The sequence below is a fragment of the Acartia tonsa genome, chromosome 9 (genome assembly GCF_053477335.1).
Source record: "Acartia tonsa isolate MP-2025a chromosome 9, ASM5347733v1, whole genome shotgun sequence".
NCBI lineage: Eukaryota > Metazoa > Arthropoda > Copepoda > Calanoida > Acartiidae > Acartia > Acartia tonsa.
The window spans coordinates 22298352-22313226 of NC_137268.1; the positions used below are offsets into that span (position 1 = coordinate 22298352).

General features: G+C 42.2%; 1 protein-coding gene across 1 annotated transcript in view; it reads left to right on the top strand.

Moving 5' to 3' along the window:
- Positions 1-1631: 1631 nt before the first annotated feature.
- Positions 1632-14875, top strand: part of LOC145328513 (uncharacterized) — a 65484-nt gene continuing 52240 nt past the window's right edge. The window contains exon 1 of the mRNA XM_080172223.1: positions 1632-1787. Within this exon, the coding sequence (XP_080028349.1) occupies positions 1690-1787 (98 nt within the window). The 5' untranslated portion in view covers positions 1632-1689. The remainder of the gene's footprint in view (positions 1788-14875) is intronic.

The following is a 14875-nucleotide window of genomic DNA, read 5'->3' on the forward strand; positions in this document are numbered from 1 at the left end:
ATTTTAACAAAAGCCATTTTCCCGGGATAGACTAAAACACATTTTTAGATAAAGTCTACAGTTGGTTTCAGGCTATTTTCTTGCCTTCTCTACCCTTTTCGTTTGTCATTCAAGATCTAACTAACCACTGCTACGATTGAGATCTCTATTATAGAGAAGATTCACATAAGTCCTGGAATTGTTTTAGGAAGCGTTTCCATCCTCACCCCTCATTTTAAATACACAGCGTTATATGATCCTTGTACATATAATAGTGTGAGTATGTCTTTCAGCCTGTTTGTCTGTGATAGAGAAAGATCTCGGTAACCGCTTGACCGATATTGTTATCCTTTACACAGAAGCTTCTCATAGTTCCAGGAAATGTTTATAACTAATTTTTATTCCCTTTTCATTTTAAAGTTGAGGGTGAACTCCAATCCCCCTTCCCTCAAGTGCTCCTAGAGTCCACTAGGGGCGTAGCCGCTAGAAATGTATAAAGAAAGACAGTACAGTATGAATATTGGGTTAATGGTAATTGTAAGATCATATCTACAAAATTTATATTCCAGTCAGATATTTACTGCAGCAGTTATTTTCATACCTAGGCCTAGCATATAATTTTTTTTGGTGGAAAAAGTTTTACTTTAATGCTTCTAAAATATAATTTATTGGCGATTATAATTTTTAATTCACTAAAAAAATTAGAGGGGGGTGATACCTACCCTTAAAATAGCTGTAAACTTTCCCAGGACCTACATATGAAGCTACGCTGTAAAGGAGAACCATATAGCTTCAGCGGTCAGTGAGACCCTTCTATACAGACAAAAAAGCTTACTACTTTTTATAATAGGATTAGTGATGATAGCTTATAATTCACTTAGCCTGTCTCTCAGTCTGTAACTCTGTTGGGAAATGTTTGATTTTCTCAATTCAAATTTCAAATTGAAGGTTAATAAAAGGATGATATTATTACCGTCCAACATAAAGCTTTTACTATGGTGCTATTGGCAATTATGCAATTTGGAAAAAAGGTGAGGGAGAGGAAAGGTCACAAATCCGTCCCCTTTTTTCAGAACATTCTAAAAAGCATTTTAGGTAAACTCAATAATGTAAATCAAGGTATAGCGGTAAGCAAGATTTTAAGTTTCTGACGGAGGGACATCATTCTACTTTGGGGTATAGTCCCTTTCGTGGCAACGCACCTTAAGGGGCGATTCTTCGTATTTTTCACAGTAGCTTTTCTCCTATTTCTAGCCCCTGCTGGGGGCTCTTACCATGTGTGGCCAATTGCCTAACCCTGTACTGTGGTGCAATCACCTAACACAATATAACCTAAAATAACCTATAAAAGCCATTTTAAAAATACCACGAAACGCCTCTTAAGGGGCGTTGCAACGAAAGGGACTATTTTCCTACTTTGTGCTATGATCCAAAATATCGTATAATATATTTTTACTTTTTTCTAGTAAAGTATTACTCGCTAAAATGAGAATACCCCTCATTCAAACCCTATAAAATATCATCTTACTTCCTACTGGATGAACGAACTGACCAATAAATGAGAACCATGTTATTTAGCAAACTTTGACGACAAATTTTCCCCTGTCAATATATCCACGTATATTATGATCATATTTATTATCTTCAGAACACATATCCCTCTGTACACATACACACACACACACACACATGCCAAAACAAACATAAAAAATGTTGTCCAAAATGTTTATTTTGATAACTGTTATGATTTGTGATAATATTGTGTCAACACTGGCCACCCAAGATCATCATCAGCATCAGTTTATGAGGCAGGACACACAAATTAGACAGGAATCTAAAGGGATAAGACAATGGCAGTTAAATTGATGATGATAAACAAAATTACCTTTTTTATAGATTAAAATTAGTAGTTAAAACGTTATAACAATCAACTTATTGAACTAACAAACAAAATTTACAATGAATTGAAAACGTTGGGGACTAGTGTATTAAACAGCCCATTGTCCCCTATCTCTCTGCAAATTAAAAGTTTTCATGGCAGCGTAGCTTCTCTTCAAGTATTGGGTGTTTGTTTGTCTGTTAGCGTAAAGTTGTGTGGAATCTCAAACTTAATTCCCTTTAGTTTTTAAAAGACGGTTGAGAAGGGGGGGGGGATGGTACACAAACATCCAATTACCTTATTATAAGGATTTCTTTGAAATTAATGCTGGAAAAGGTACTGTTTTAACAAGATGACGATAATGACGAATGAGTTTTGGGAGGGGGGCCGTGGGGGTACAAATCCCAATACAACTTTCTGGAAAATTGTCCAATAAAGACCTATAATACAGTTATTTCATTGGAATCATGATGACACAATTTAGATTTTTAAAATAGTCTAATGACATTGCACATATCTCTACTTTTTTAAGATGCGCACAAAGACAGAGAAATAGACAAATATTTGGTAGAATAGTAATAATTTAATTTTTGGTAGCAAAACTAATCTATGTCTATCTTTCTGTTTGTCTGTCATTGTGCCTGTTTGTCTTTCAGTTGTTAAATTCTTATGTCTACGTATAATGGATATAGAATAAGAGGATATTTTGTGACAAGGAAATATTTGTCATTAATTTTGGTTGGTAAAATATTCCTCAGATATTGTCAATACGTTCCTCCATGGTCTTTCGAATGATTCTCGTTTGCCTAGAGACTGTAAATTACAATTAATAAATGTATTCTTTGTAAGCACAAAATTTAAAATTAAATTTATCATTTATCTATTTTTCTTAATACTCGATCCAATTTTTTGACAAAGGATTAAACAAAGACTGGATATTTGCTCAGGGATATTAAGGTGAAATACAATGGATATACAATACATGTGGATATATTGACAGCAGAAAATTTGTCTTCCTAATATGGACCTCTTTTATTGGTCAGTTTGTCCATCCAGTAGGAGGGGAGGGGATGTGGTAAAGGGGGATGGACGGGGGGTATTGTTATTTTAGCCAACTGCGAGAATAAGTTTATCAGAGTACTTGAAAACCTGGTGCAACAACCAAGTAATAACATATCGATTGCAGACAAATTGATCTTAAAGACAAAAAATTATTTTTATTATTGGTTGAAAAGTTTTGACACTGCTAGTTGTAATCAACCAATCAATATTTGAATGCCCAAAGTTTTAAGCAAAAGATAGTACTTTGAACACTTTGGGTACCAAAATAATTTACAGTCCAATATCCACTCCCTTACTGCCATTTCTTTAATAAAAGGCCAAATCATAATAAATATTAATCAGAAACAAATTGATAAATAAATTGGATTTTGATAGAAATATTTTTATATCCTATTTTTTTTTCAAGTTTAAGTTTAAGTATTGTAAAGGTCATCCTTATATAGAAGTTTTAGATTTTAGTGAGTATATCTGTCCAATACGAAGAATCTCGATAACCGTTGAATCGATATGGTTCTCCTTTAAATTTTATCTTCACATAGGTTATGGGAAGGTATATAACTATTTTGGTGGAGAAAAGAAATCACTTCTAGAAAAAATGAGACCCAATCCCCCAATTTTCTTTTACTTTTTTAATTAAAACTAAAATTAAAAACTTATGAGGGGGAGGGGCAACGTTCCTCCCCTATTAAAGTACCCAACTATTGAACAATTACATTAAAGTATTAGGTTGAAAACAGCACCTGAGTTTCTGGTATTTAACTAAACTTAGACATCACGCATGATATTGTTTCTATGAAAGTATTTGTCAGGGCTCGGCAGTAAGAATTGTGTAACAAGTCGACGTTTTTACATCGTATTATATAATTTATTGAGAATGGTTTTGAGGTATTTTGTTTTTAGTTTAAAGTCAAAGAATTGTTTAGGCTTAATTACTAGTAATTGTATAAATCAACTAGATGTCTTTACTTGGTTCCTATTAAAAGCGTAAAGTGGTTAATAAAGGTTCCTATCCGTTTACTTTATTCAAAACTTGGGTTAAGTCCCTGTAGTGGCAACGCTCCTTAAGGCGAGTTTCTTCGTTTTTTTTACAGTACCTTTTCTCCTATTTCTATGCACCTCCGGGGGGCTCTAACCCTGCGGGGCCAATTGCCTAACCCAGCGGGTCAATCACCTAACCCTATCAAAATACGATGAATCGTCCCTTAAGGACTATACCCCAAAACTTAACTATCCCTTGATTTCTGCTGATATTAAATTTGAAATAAGAAAGACTAATTGACAGTTCTTGTATGATTTGTTGTTTTTTCATTGTATTTATTTTATTTAATACCTTTGCGAGGCTTGGTCAAATGAATTGGCAAGTTTCTTCAAAACTTTAGTGATATACACATACCCCCCCCCCCCCTCAGAAATGTGTTCTTTGGTTTAGGGGAAGGATCTCATTTGAAAAGAAAATAGACAATAAATTCATGTACATCCCGAATGATGATAAACAAAATTTTTTTTTTTTATAGATCAAATTCCTGGTTGAAAGCTTGGACAAAATTAATTTGAAGCAACAAATCAATATTTTATACTTTTTATGTCAACGAATATGAGAATGTGTTTATAAATATTTGAGTACCAGAATATATACTGTCCATATGTTCCAGACGGAACAAAATGATTGACTTGTAGTGTAGTTTCGTCACAAAAACAAGGATGACAACATCTATTAGTAACGAAGCACAAAACGGTTATTGATGCACAAACACATAAAGTGAATTATAGAGTGAATATCAGTGGTAATAAAAATTACAACGAAAGTTCAGTATTCTATCATAAATAGCAGACAATAAAATCTTATTTTCATCCTAGCTTTAAGGACTGACGGGCAGACAGTCAAAGTGAATTATCGAGCACTTTAGGTAACAACAAACAAAAAAAATGGAATATCTAATGTAAAACAACAATAAATTATTGTTGAACACAGCTTTAGTTTGCACTTTTACTTTTACTTTAGAATTATTTAGTCTTACCATGGAGGGAGGGGTCATTTGACATTTTAAATTATACAGTACCCAAAGTTTTATAAATAGGCTGTCTTATTCGTTGGCCTTATAGCTTAGTGTTCAATATGATTGGTTAGTTGTGTCCAAAGTTTTGGAAAAATAGTTTTAATCTTCATAAGGGGTAATTTTGTTTTACATCGTTGGGGATTTACAATGTACACTGCACAATCGTCTTTTTAACTTATCCCTAAAGGTCCCTGAGGCTTACACATTCTAATTTATTACCGCTAAACTTTGCTACCATTTCTCACAAATTATCCTGTATTCTGGTTAGCTACTAGGTAACTAAACTTGCATATGCAACAGATCTATATTATAGATATATACAGGCAACTACCTCCCTTCCTTTTTCAAAGACCTCTTTCGTCTGCTTCTAAATTATTTTCTGCTACTTGGCTGTGTTAATATAAGCGACACCCTTGGTTGAATTTCAATGACCCAATAAAATTGTTGCACATGAAGAGATAAAGTTATAATTAACCTTTTCTCCTTTCAGTGTTTTACTCTAATCATATGACCTAGATAATTCTTACACGGGGGGTGTAAGAATTAAATCAAAATTGAGGGAAAGCGAGCTTAAAGGAGTATAATACAACCTAGAAGATGGGTGTAGTTTGATTGTCAGGGAGGTGTACACACCCTCTACAAATGAATATACTCAAAAGTGAAACAATCGTTCTACGCTAGTTAAATTGACGCAGAAAGATCGGATTTTTTTACCCCCCCCCCCCCTCCCCCTAAATTTAGGGGTGTGTTATTTTATTTGATTAGTTCAATCATATGGAAATATTTATAAAGATGGACAGAATCTAAAATAAACCTCAAAGCCTTTTAAATGGACTGCGCAATTTCTTTTATCGGACACCCTTAAATTTTAAGGGCTGTTTTTGAGCTTGTATCACAGAGATGAAGACCGCTTATAAGGTGTTTAAGTTGTAGTCCCTACAGTACCCCGTCCCGTTTTAGAAAAATTTTGTTAAAATTTTTGCCCCCAGCCATAATATGGTTGATTTATGCAAAATAATGACCCATGCAAAATAGTTTTTCTGTAATGCGAAAATTGTGATGGTACAAGCACTGCAAAGTTTTTAAAATTTGCAAAAAGACCTGTTTTTAAAGCTCTTGTACCATCTCAAATTAAAAGATTTTTACAAAATTTAAATTCTAGTGTGTCGATATAAACCTGAAATTTACCAAAAAAAATGGGGGCAGTCTCAATTATAACATATTAAGGACAAAGGTGCAGCCACTAATTTTCAAAAGTAAAAATTGCCAAATTGCATACACAAATAATAGGGTTGGGCCAGATTGGACGGATACAGATAACCAACTGATTTAAAATGCTGGATATCCGGTATTCAGGTTTATATTGGCACACTAGAATTGAAATTTTGTAAAAAAAATTTAAAATTGAGATGGAACAAAAGCTTTAAAAACGGTCTTTTTGTAGATTTTAGAAAGTTTGTACCATCTCAATTTTAAAGATTTTCACAAAATTTCAATTCTAGTGTGTCAATATAAACCTGAATACCAGATATCCAGCATTTTGAATCAGTCGGATATCCGTATCCGTCCAATCCGGCTTAACCCTATTATTAATGTATGAAATTTGGCAATTTTTACTTTGGAAAATTACTTGCTGCACCTTTGTCGTTCATATGTTATAATTGAGACTGCCCCCATTTTTTTTTGGTAAATTTCAGGTTTATATCGACACACTAGAATTTAAATTTTGTAAAAATCTTTAAAATTGAGATGGTACAAGAGCTTTAAAAACAGGTCTTTTTGCAAATTTTAAAAACTTTGCAGTGCTTGTACCATCTCAATTTTTGCATTACAGAAAAACTATTTTGCATGGGTCATTATTTTGCATAAATCAACCATATTATGGCTGGGGGCAAAACTTTTAACAAAATTTTTCTAAAACGGGACGGGGTACCCTACAGGGTGTATAAATCCTATATCCTCCTACACCTCCCTTCTGTAGGCTTTAACAAATTTGTAATCATTGTATTTTTATATTATCTTCGCTTCCTTTGTAAATTCTGCTCCTTAAATTTAATTAGTTTCAATGCGTAGTAAAAAGTTTGGTTTTGCTAATTCATGGGGTTTTAAACAAAATGGCCGGAAAAATTAATTCTTGAATGCAAAAGTTTTTAACAGTAGGCAAGATATTCATGTTTTTGTAGTGCTCAAATGAAGATGTGTAGATTTGATTATCATTTTATTCTTTCCTAAAAAAAAAGATTTTTAATGCTCGGCAGCAATGCATCATCCGCGTGTAAGCCTCCGTGAAATCGTCATATTATAAATTTTAAATTCGGCTGGATGTCATAACCTGTTCCTAAAATCTATATTTTCCGATTTTTTTACTTATTACAAGGTGGTTTAATTTTAAGGCCGAGTCTTGCAAATTTTTATCATAAACTTGATTATATCAAAAAGATCATAAAATTTTTAAAAGGTTACATTTTTTATTAGTTTTTAGAATCTCAAATTTAAATATAAGGTATACTACTAGCAGTATAATCGGCTAATTACAGCAGGTTTCCTTTAGTTTAAAACTTATTTATTTCGAATGTGGACTTTTCAAAAAATGGCCCTTCATATTTTTAGGAGGGCTCGAAAGAATTAATAATCAACCCAATAAGCCTTACAATTAACTGCACGGCTCACATAAGCAACCAAATAAGCGTCAGCTGCAGTTACAATTTATCACTTCCAGCCAAAGCTAACCACAACCAACCTCATTCAGGCTGTTGTATCCGTTTAGTTTTGACAAGGTAATAGTCGCCCAAATACTTATGGAGAGGACTTTGTCACTTTCAATTTTATGGTAAAATAGGAAGATGAAGAAAGTTTCCATAAAACGATGGATTCTTCATCTCTTTTTTTAGGGATTTTCTTTCCCACTCCTCTTCTACTCACCCCATATTTTTATGACGTCAGAATTTTGAGGGACTTTCTCTGTCTTCCAAAATTGTTAGGAGGGTTCCCCTTTATTACACCCCTACCCTTGATTAGAGGGGTTAAAAATCAGTTTTTGACAGGACTCGAACCTTAACCCCATTGCGTTTTTTTGCATGTTCCTAATTAGAAAGAGACTTGAAAAAATATACATGAATCATTAAAAATAATACATATTAATTTTGTTAGTAAATAACCTAATTTTGTCACTCATAAGTGTCATAAACCAATAATTACCTCATTAACCACCAAATTATTATTTCTAATTGTAATTACCTACAGAGATAAGGATAAATGAGTAGAGAAGCACAAATAAATATCATGGATCGACCAGCGGACAAAGTTAGTTAAAACTATCTTTCAGAATAATAGATTTTTTTATAGGCTTGTATATTAATGGATATAGAATACGTGGATGTTGTGTGAGATTCTCGCATACCCTGAAAAAATATGTTTCTCGCAGCTGGCTAATGTAATGATACCCGCCATCCCCACCATCTTCTGACTTTACATCATCCCCTTCCCTGACCATGGAGGAACGTATTGACCAATCATTTTAGTGGTGAGCCAGATCGGGGTGAGCCAACTTTCCACCAATGAGAGCACAGCATTTACTGAAATGCCACGCTGTGATTGACTGAAATTCTGCGCACCCCGATCTAGCTTACCACTAAAATGATTTAAAGATCCAGCTCAGGAAAAGTTCCCTGTCACATTTATAAATTGGATAACAACTATCTTCAGAGCTGGATTTTTAAATCATTTTAGTGGTGAGCCAGATCGGGGTGCGCCGAATTTCAGCCAATCACAGCGCGGCATTTCATAAAATGCTGTTCTCTCATTGGTGGAAAGTTGGCTCACCCCGATCTGGCTCACCACTAAAATGATTTAAAGATCCAGCTCAGGGTTCTAAATATTTTCTTTAAAGGATATATATTTAAAGAAAATATTTTTCGAAAACACAACTTTTAGCATTCCTATTTCTGTAAAAATTTAGTATGACATGTAGTAAATAACTAATTATGAAAGAAATATTTAATTTTTTATGAGTGTAGAGTATTTTTTACCCTATCATGAGTATGACACCAGTAGAAATAACATAACAAATTAATTTTGGAAGCGTAGCTACTCTTTCTCGTATTCATTCGAATCCGGTAGATAGGAACCGGTTCTCATCCATACGAAAAAACTATGTCTAGCATCGTATTATATCCAGCTTTCTACGAATATAAAAATGTACAATCATAAGATTAAAACCAATTTTTTTAGCCGGTACCTTCAGCACCTCGGGGCTAAAAAAACTGGTTTTAATCATATTATTGTACATTCTATATCCGCGGAAAGCCGTTTATCTCTGTCTATCTTTACGTCATGCAACTTGGTTTACATTTTTTTGGTTTTTTTAGTATTTTCATAGTAGCTTTTGATAGGTTATTTTAGGTTAGGTTAGGTTAAGTTATGTTAGGTGATTGCCACGCAGGATTAGGCATTTGGCCCCGCATGCTTGGAGCCCCCACAGTGGGCTAGAAATAGGGTAAAAGCTACTGTAAAAATATGACGAAACGCTTATTAAGAGGCGTTGCCACTAAGGGACTATATCCAATTTTTTTGACAAAACTAAGTAAAGGAAAAATCTTTACAATATACTGGTATCCTAAGTTTTAGTAATGTGGTAATACGACACCCAGACGGACAGGCAGTTTACAGAGTTGCTTCGCTGTGACTTATGATAACAAACCCCCTGCACTAATCTTATTATATCACCATCTATCTCATGACCGCTGTTGACCCCGCAACCCAGCGGTCAAACTGGCCTGCCTAAATGTGGGGAGGGGACTCAAACATGCAACTATCACGCGTCCCTCACGCGCTTATATAACCGGGAGGCGCTGCCTCCCCTTTTACCACCGCTGCCCCCACAGCCTGTCTACCGCCGGGAGCTAAGCCCTAGCGCCCCACACCCCCTTCAAACCTAACCATTGTTATAATCTGTTGTATATATATAGTAAACATTGCTTGTAAATATTATTCAGTTTAAATATATAATTTCTGTATGATTGAATCCTGCTTGTTTGTTTTGGTAGAATAATTAAAGGCTAGGGCTCGTTGAACTCGAACTCGTTACCCTGTGGGCCGAGAACGCTCGGCTTACCAGAACTTGGTGTCAGCGTGTTTCAATCGAGCCTTACAGAACTAGCCTATTCTACCTCTGATTGGACCCTTTGGCAAGTAAGGGGACAATCAGCCGCCAACTGAGAAGCCAACTGACCCGTGAGACGGCCTTTTTAGGTCGAATTTCCATCATTTTGAACGCAATATGTGGGCCTCTGGCCTACGGCAAGCAGATTTAGCCTGCTAAAAGCGCCAGTTAAGACGCTTTTTCCGTGCCGTGTAGGAGTAGCGCTAGGTGCGCAGCCATGGCAATCGGATAATTTAGCTCAGACGGCTACAGAACTGAGTCTAAATTGGCAAGTGTAGCTGGGACAAGCCCCAGGACACCCAGGCCAAACCTACGAGACAGACAGCTGGGTGCTGGTCTCCCTAAGAAGGCAATGTGTGGCTGCGAAGCTTCAGCACACAAGTAAGCCCTACCACTGCGACGGATAGCAAATTTTGAGCCACAGGCACGGCAGGACGGGACATTCCCTGCCGCTGCCTCCCAGGATTCGAACCCGAGGCGCTGCAGGACGGGCCATTCCCTGCCGCCATTTTCGGGATTCGAACCAGCGGCGCTGTAGGACGGGTCATTCCCTACCGCCGTCACCCCTCTGAACCTTGCAGGACGGACATTCCCTGCTGCCAGTGCTTCCAGAATCACACCTAGAGCTCCTAGTGATAACAACACATAAGTGTGTATAAATGTCAACCAAGTGATAAAAATAAATATAAAATTGTTGACCCAGTGATAATTAATAAGCTCTAGTGATTCGAAGCTACAGTCTAAGCCACCATGGTAAGCGATACCACCATAGCTGCGGTTCGGCCACCACCGAAGTTTCTGCCAACCCCAGCCGAACAAGAGGCCCCCTTGTCTCAAGGGCAGGACCTCCACTTCCCCTGCCATGTCAGCGTGAGGTTTCCTACTCCTGACCCTGCCCAGCATGTACAGGTTGATGCCATGATCGATTCTGGCAACCGTGTACCAGGGTCTGCTGTAATTTCTGAACACCTCATGCACGCGATGGGCGTGCAACGCATGTTGATTCCGGACAACACCCAAATCCTGACTGCTAACGAGGAAGGCCAGCCCCTCCAGGTAATAGGAAAATTAAAAGAGTTATATATGGCAGTCTCACACACCCTTATACTCCATCTATACCACGTGACTGTGGTCCGGAACCTCTCACACCCTCTGAACCTAGGAGGGTATTTTCTCAAGGAGTTCGGAACTAGGCTCTGTTTCGACATGCAACCACCTTGCTTGTGGGTGCGTGGGGAGTTTATCCCACTCCGTGGCGTCCCCATTGACCGGGAGACAGCCGAGAGAGAGCTAAGTTATGAGGGGCCTCTGCCAGGCCCCCTGCCAGAGCAGCCGCGTGTGGTTGAGAAAGGCACGCACTGGGTGGACGCTGAGCTCAACGCACACAAGGGGGCCAACCTGCTAGCCATGGGGTTGCCTCCAGTGCCCAAGGTGCCGAGGGAGAGCCTGCCAACAACGTTCCCTGAGATTGCCAGCCCTCCAGAGCCCATCTTCTCCGCCGACACCTTTATCAACGGCCAGCCGTGTCCACCTGGCCCCCTCTACCTGGGGCCCCCGGCCAGTCAGCCAGCCCAGCCTGAGCCCAGACCCGTCAAGTCGCGGTCTGCGGCACCCGGAGCCACACTCAACCCCCAGGCATCAGCCTCTCCCGGCGCCGAGCCCGTCAAGTCGCGGCCGGACGCCCACGGAGCCAAGGCTGGACCCAGCACCTCAGCCTCTCCCGGCGCCGAGCCCGTCAAGTCGCGGCCGGACGCCCACGGAGCCAAGGCTGGACCCAGCACCTCGGCCTCTCCCAGTACCGAGCCCGTCAAGTCGTGGCCGGACGCCCTCGGAGCCACCCCTGGCTCCGACACGTCAGCCCCTCCAGAAGCCGAGCCCGTCAAGTCGCGGCCGGTGGGCCCCGGAGCCAAAGCTGACCCCGCACCAGCCACGTATAGGCTAAGCGCTGTCACTCCAACTGATGGCCAGCCACCCCAGCTCCGCACAGCCAAGCGGGTGGTCCTGCCTGGCCGTGGGGTCATGGCAGTCCCTGTTGAGCTAGTAGGCCATCGCACCAAGGATGCCATCCAACTAGCTGCCCCAGAACAGAGGTTTGGGGAGGATCTTGTCATCCCAGAAGGCCTGTATGCCCACAGGCCTGGCTCCGCCACTGTGTTTCGAGTATTGGTGGTAAATGAAGGGGAGGTGCCCCTCCTGCTGGACGCTGGCCTCCCAGTGGCTGGGGAGCTGGTCAAGCCTGACATACTAGAGGTTTCTGATACGCCTCCCCCACGCCTCCACTCGTTCCAAGAGCCTGCTGAGCCCCCAGAAATGCAGGAGTTGTGGGAGGCTCTGGAGATGGAAGACAATGAGTTCCTACGCAAGGACCCCTTGCTCAAGAAGGAGGTCTGGACTATGTTGTCAGAATACAGAGACGTCTTCTCCAATTCTACCCCCGGCTGCACAGATGTGGTTGAGTTGCAGCTGCGCCTCAAGCCAGGGACCCAGCCGATCCGCCAGAGATTTAGGGATCTGAACCCGCGGCAAGAGGCTGAACTGGAGAAGCAACTGGACACCTGGCTACAGGAGGGAGTTATAGAGCCGTCAGACTCCGCCTGGAGCAGCCCCCTGGTGCCCATCAAGAAGAAGGACGGGAGCACCCGCTGGGCCGTCAACTACAGAGCCCTCAACAAGTGCCTGGAGCTGGACAGCTACCCCCTGCCTAGGATCCAGCAGTTGGTAGAACGAGCTGGAGGGCACCGCGTCTACAGTGCCTTAGACGCGGTAGCCGCATACTACACCATCCGTGTGTCCGAGGACAGCCGGCCCTGCACTGCCTTCACCACCCCCAGGGGCTTGTATCAATGGAAAAGGATGCCCTTTGGCCTGGCTACGGCACCGTCTGTCTATTCCAGGTTTATTGCAGGGGTCCTAAATCCACTAGGCACAGCCAACCTCCAGTCATACCTTGACGACGTCCTGACCTTCCACCAGGATACCTGGGCCCACCTGGCCAGGCTCCGAGAGGTCTTGGAAGCCCACCGCAGGGGAGGAATCCGCCTCAAGCCAGCCAAGACCAAGCTGTTTCGATCCAAGGTAGATTATCTGGGCCACACCCTCAGCCGTGAGGGGATAGCCATGCAGGAGGACTATATTGACCGTATCCTGGACTGGCCAGCCCCCAGCACCCCCAAGGATTTGCTGGCGCTGCTGGGGTTCTTTGGATACTACCGCTTGTTCATCCCAGAGTATGCAGACCTCACCTACGAGATGAATCGGCAGAAGACGGCCAAGACCCTAACCTGGACGCCTGAGATGGAAGCCCAGCTGCTGCAACTCAAGGACAAGTTCCGCAAGGCCCCCATCCGAGCGCCGCCCAGGTTTGATTTGCCAGCGGTATTCCAGCTCACCACAGATTTCAGCAGCCGCGCCATCTCTGCCATACTGAGTCAATGCCAGGATGGCAAGGAGAGGCTGATTGCCGCCGTGGGGCGCAAGACAACCGACCCTGAGACGCGCTACCCGTCCTGGAAAGGAGAGATGGCCGCCATTATGTATGGGATCCGAAAATTCCACGGCATCTTGTCCTACCGCAGCTTCCAGATAAACACTGATTCCTCAGCCTTGCTGCAAATGAAATCACTGAACACATCAACAGGGATGGTGGCCCGCTGGCAGGAGGAGCTAGCGGCCCTAGATTTTACTGTCTGCCACCGGCCGGGCACCCAGAATACCAACGCCGACGCCCTCAGCCGCCGGGAAGACGCCAACATGCCAACGGCTAGCGCCGAAGAATTAGCAGAGCAGGCTGAGTATATCCACAACCTTTGCCAGCTAGGGGAGTCCACAGCTAGCCGGCCCCCTGCCGCCCGATTGGACCCAGCTAGAGTATTGGAGGCCCAGACACAGGACCCCCTCCTGCTCCGTGTCCGCCAATGGGTGGCTGATGGCAAAGCCCCAACCAAGGCTGAGCTGCGTGGCAAGGAACGAGACGAGCAGCAGTACGCCAGCCGCTTCCCAGCCTTGGGGCTTGACGAGCATGGCTGCCTCACCACCACTGACCAGACCCTGACAGGGGAGAGGACAAGATACCTGCTGCCTTCGGCCCTCCAGCAGGACGCGTTCTTTCTAGCCCATGGGACCCCCATGGCTGGGCACTTTGGGATGGACGCGACCATCGCCCGCGTGGCCATGCACTTCTGGTGGCCCAACCTGGCCCGTGACGTCCGTCTGATGGTTCAGACTTGCCCTGAGTGTGTCCAGAAGGTTACCAAGGAGAGACTGAAGCAAGGGATACACGTGCCCTCCCGCCAGGGGTATCCACAGCAAGTCCTATTTATCGACCTGGTGGGGCCACTGCCAGAGACCCCAGCTGGGAACCGCTATATCCTCACCTGCCAAGATGGGTTCAGCCGGTTTGTCAGCCTCTACGCCATCCCCAACAAGCGCACCCTCACGGTGGCCGAGACCCTGCTGCACCGCCACCTGGCCACGTTCGGATGCCCCCTGAAGATCCATTCCGACAATGGAATGGAGTTTACTGGCCAGGTATTCCAGGAACTGGCCTCCAGGCTTGAGATTGGCCTGACACATCCACCACCCTACAACCCGCAGTCCAACCGAGTGGAGCGGTTCCATCGGACGCTCAATACAGGCATGCGTCTGTTCCTAGACAGAGACGATAACAACTGGGAGCCCCACTTGCCTGCCATTGCCTTTGCCTACAACACCAAGGCCTGCAGATCCACTGGCGTGACC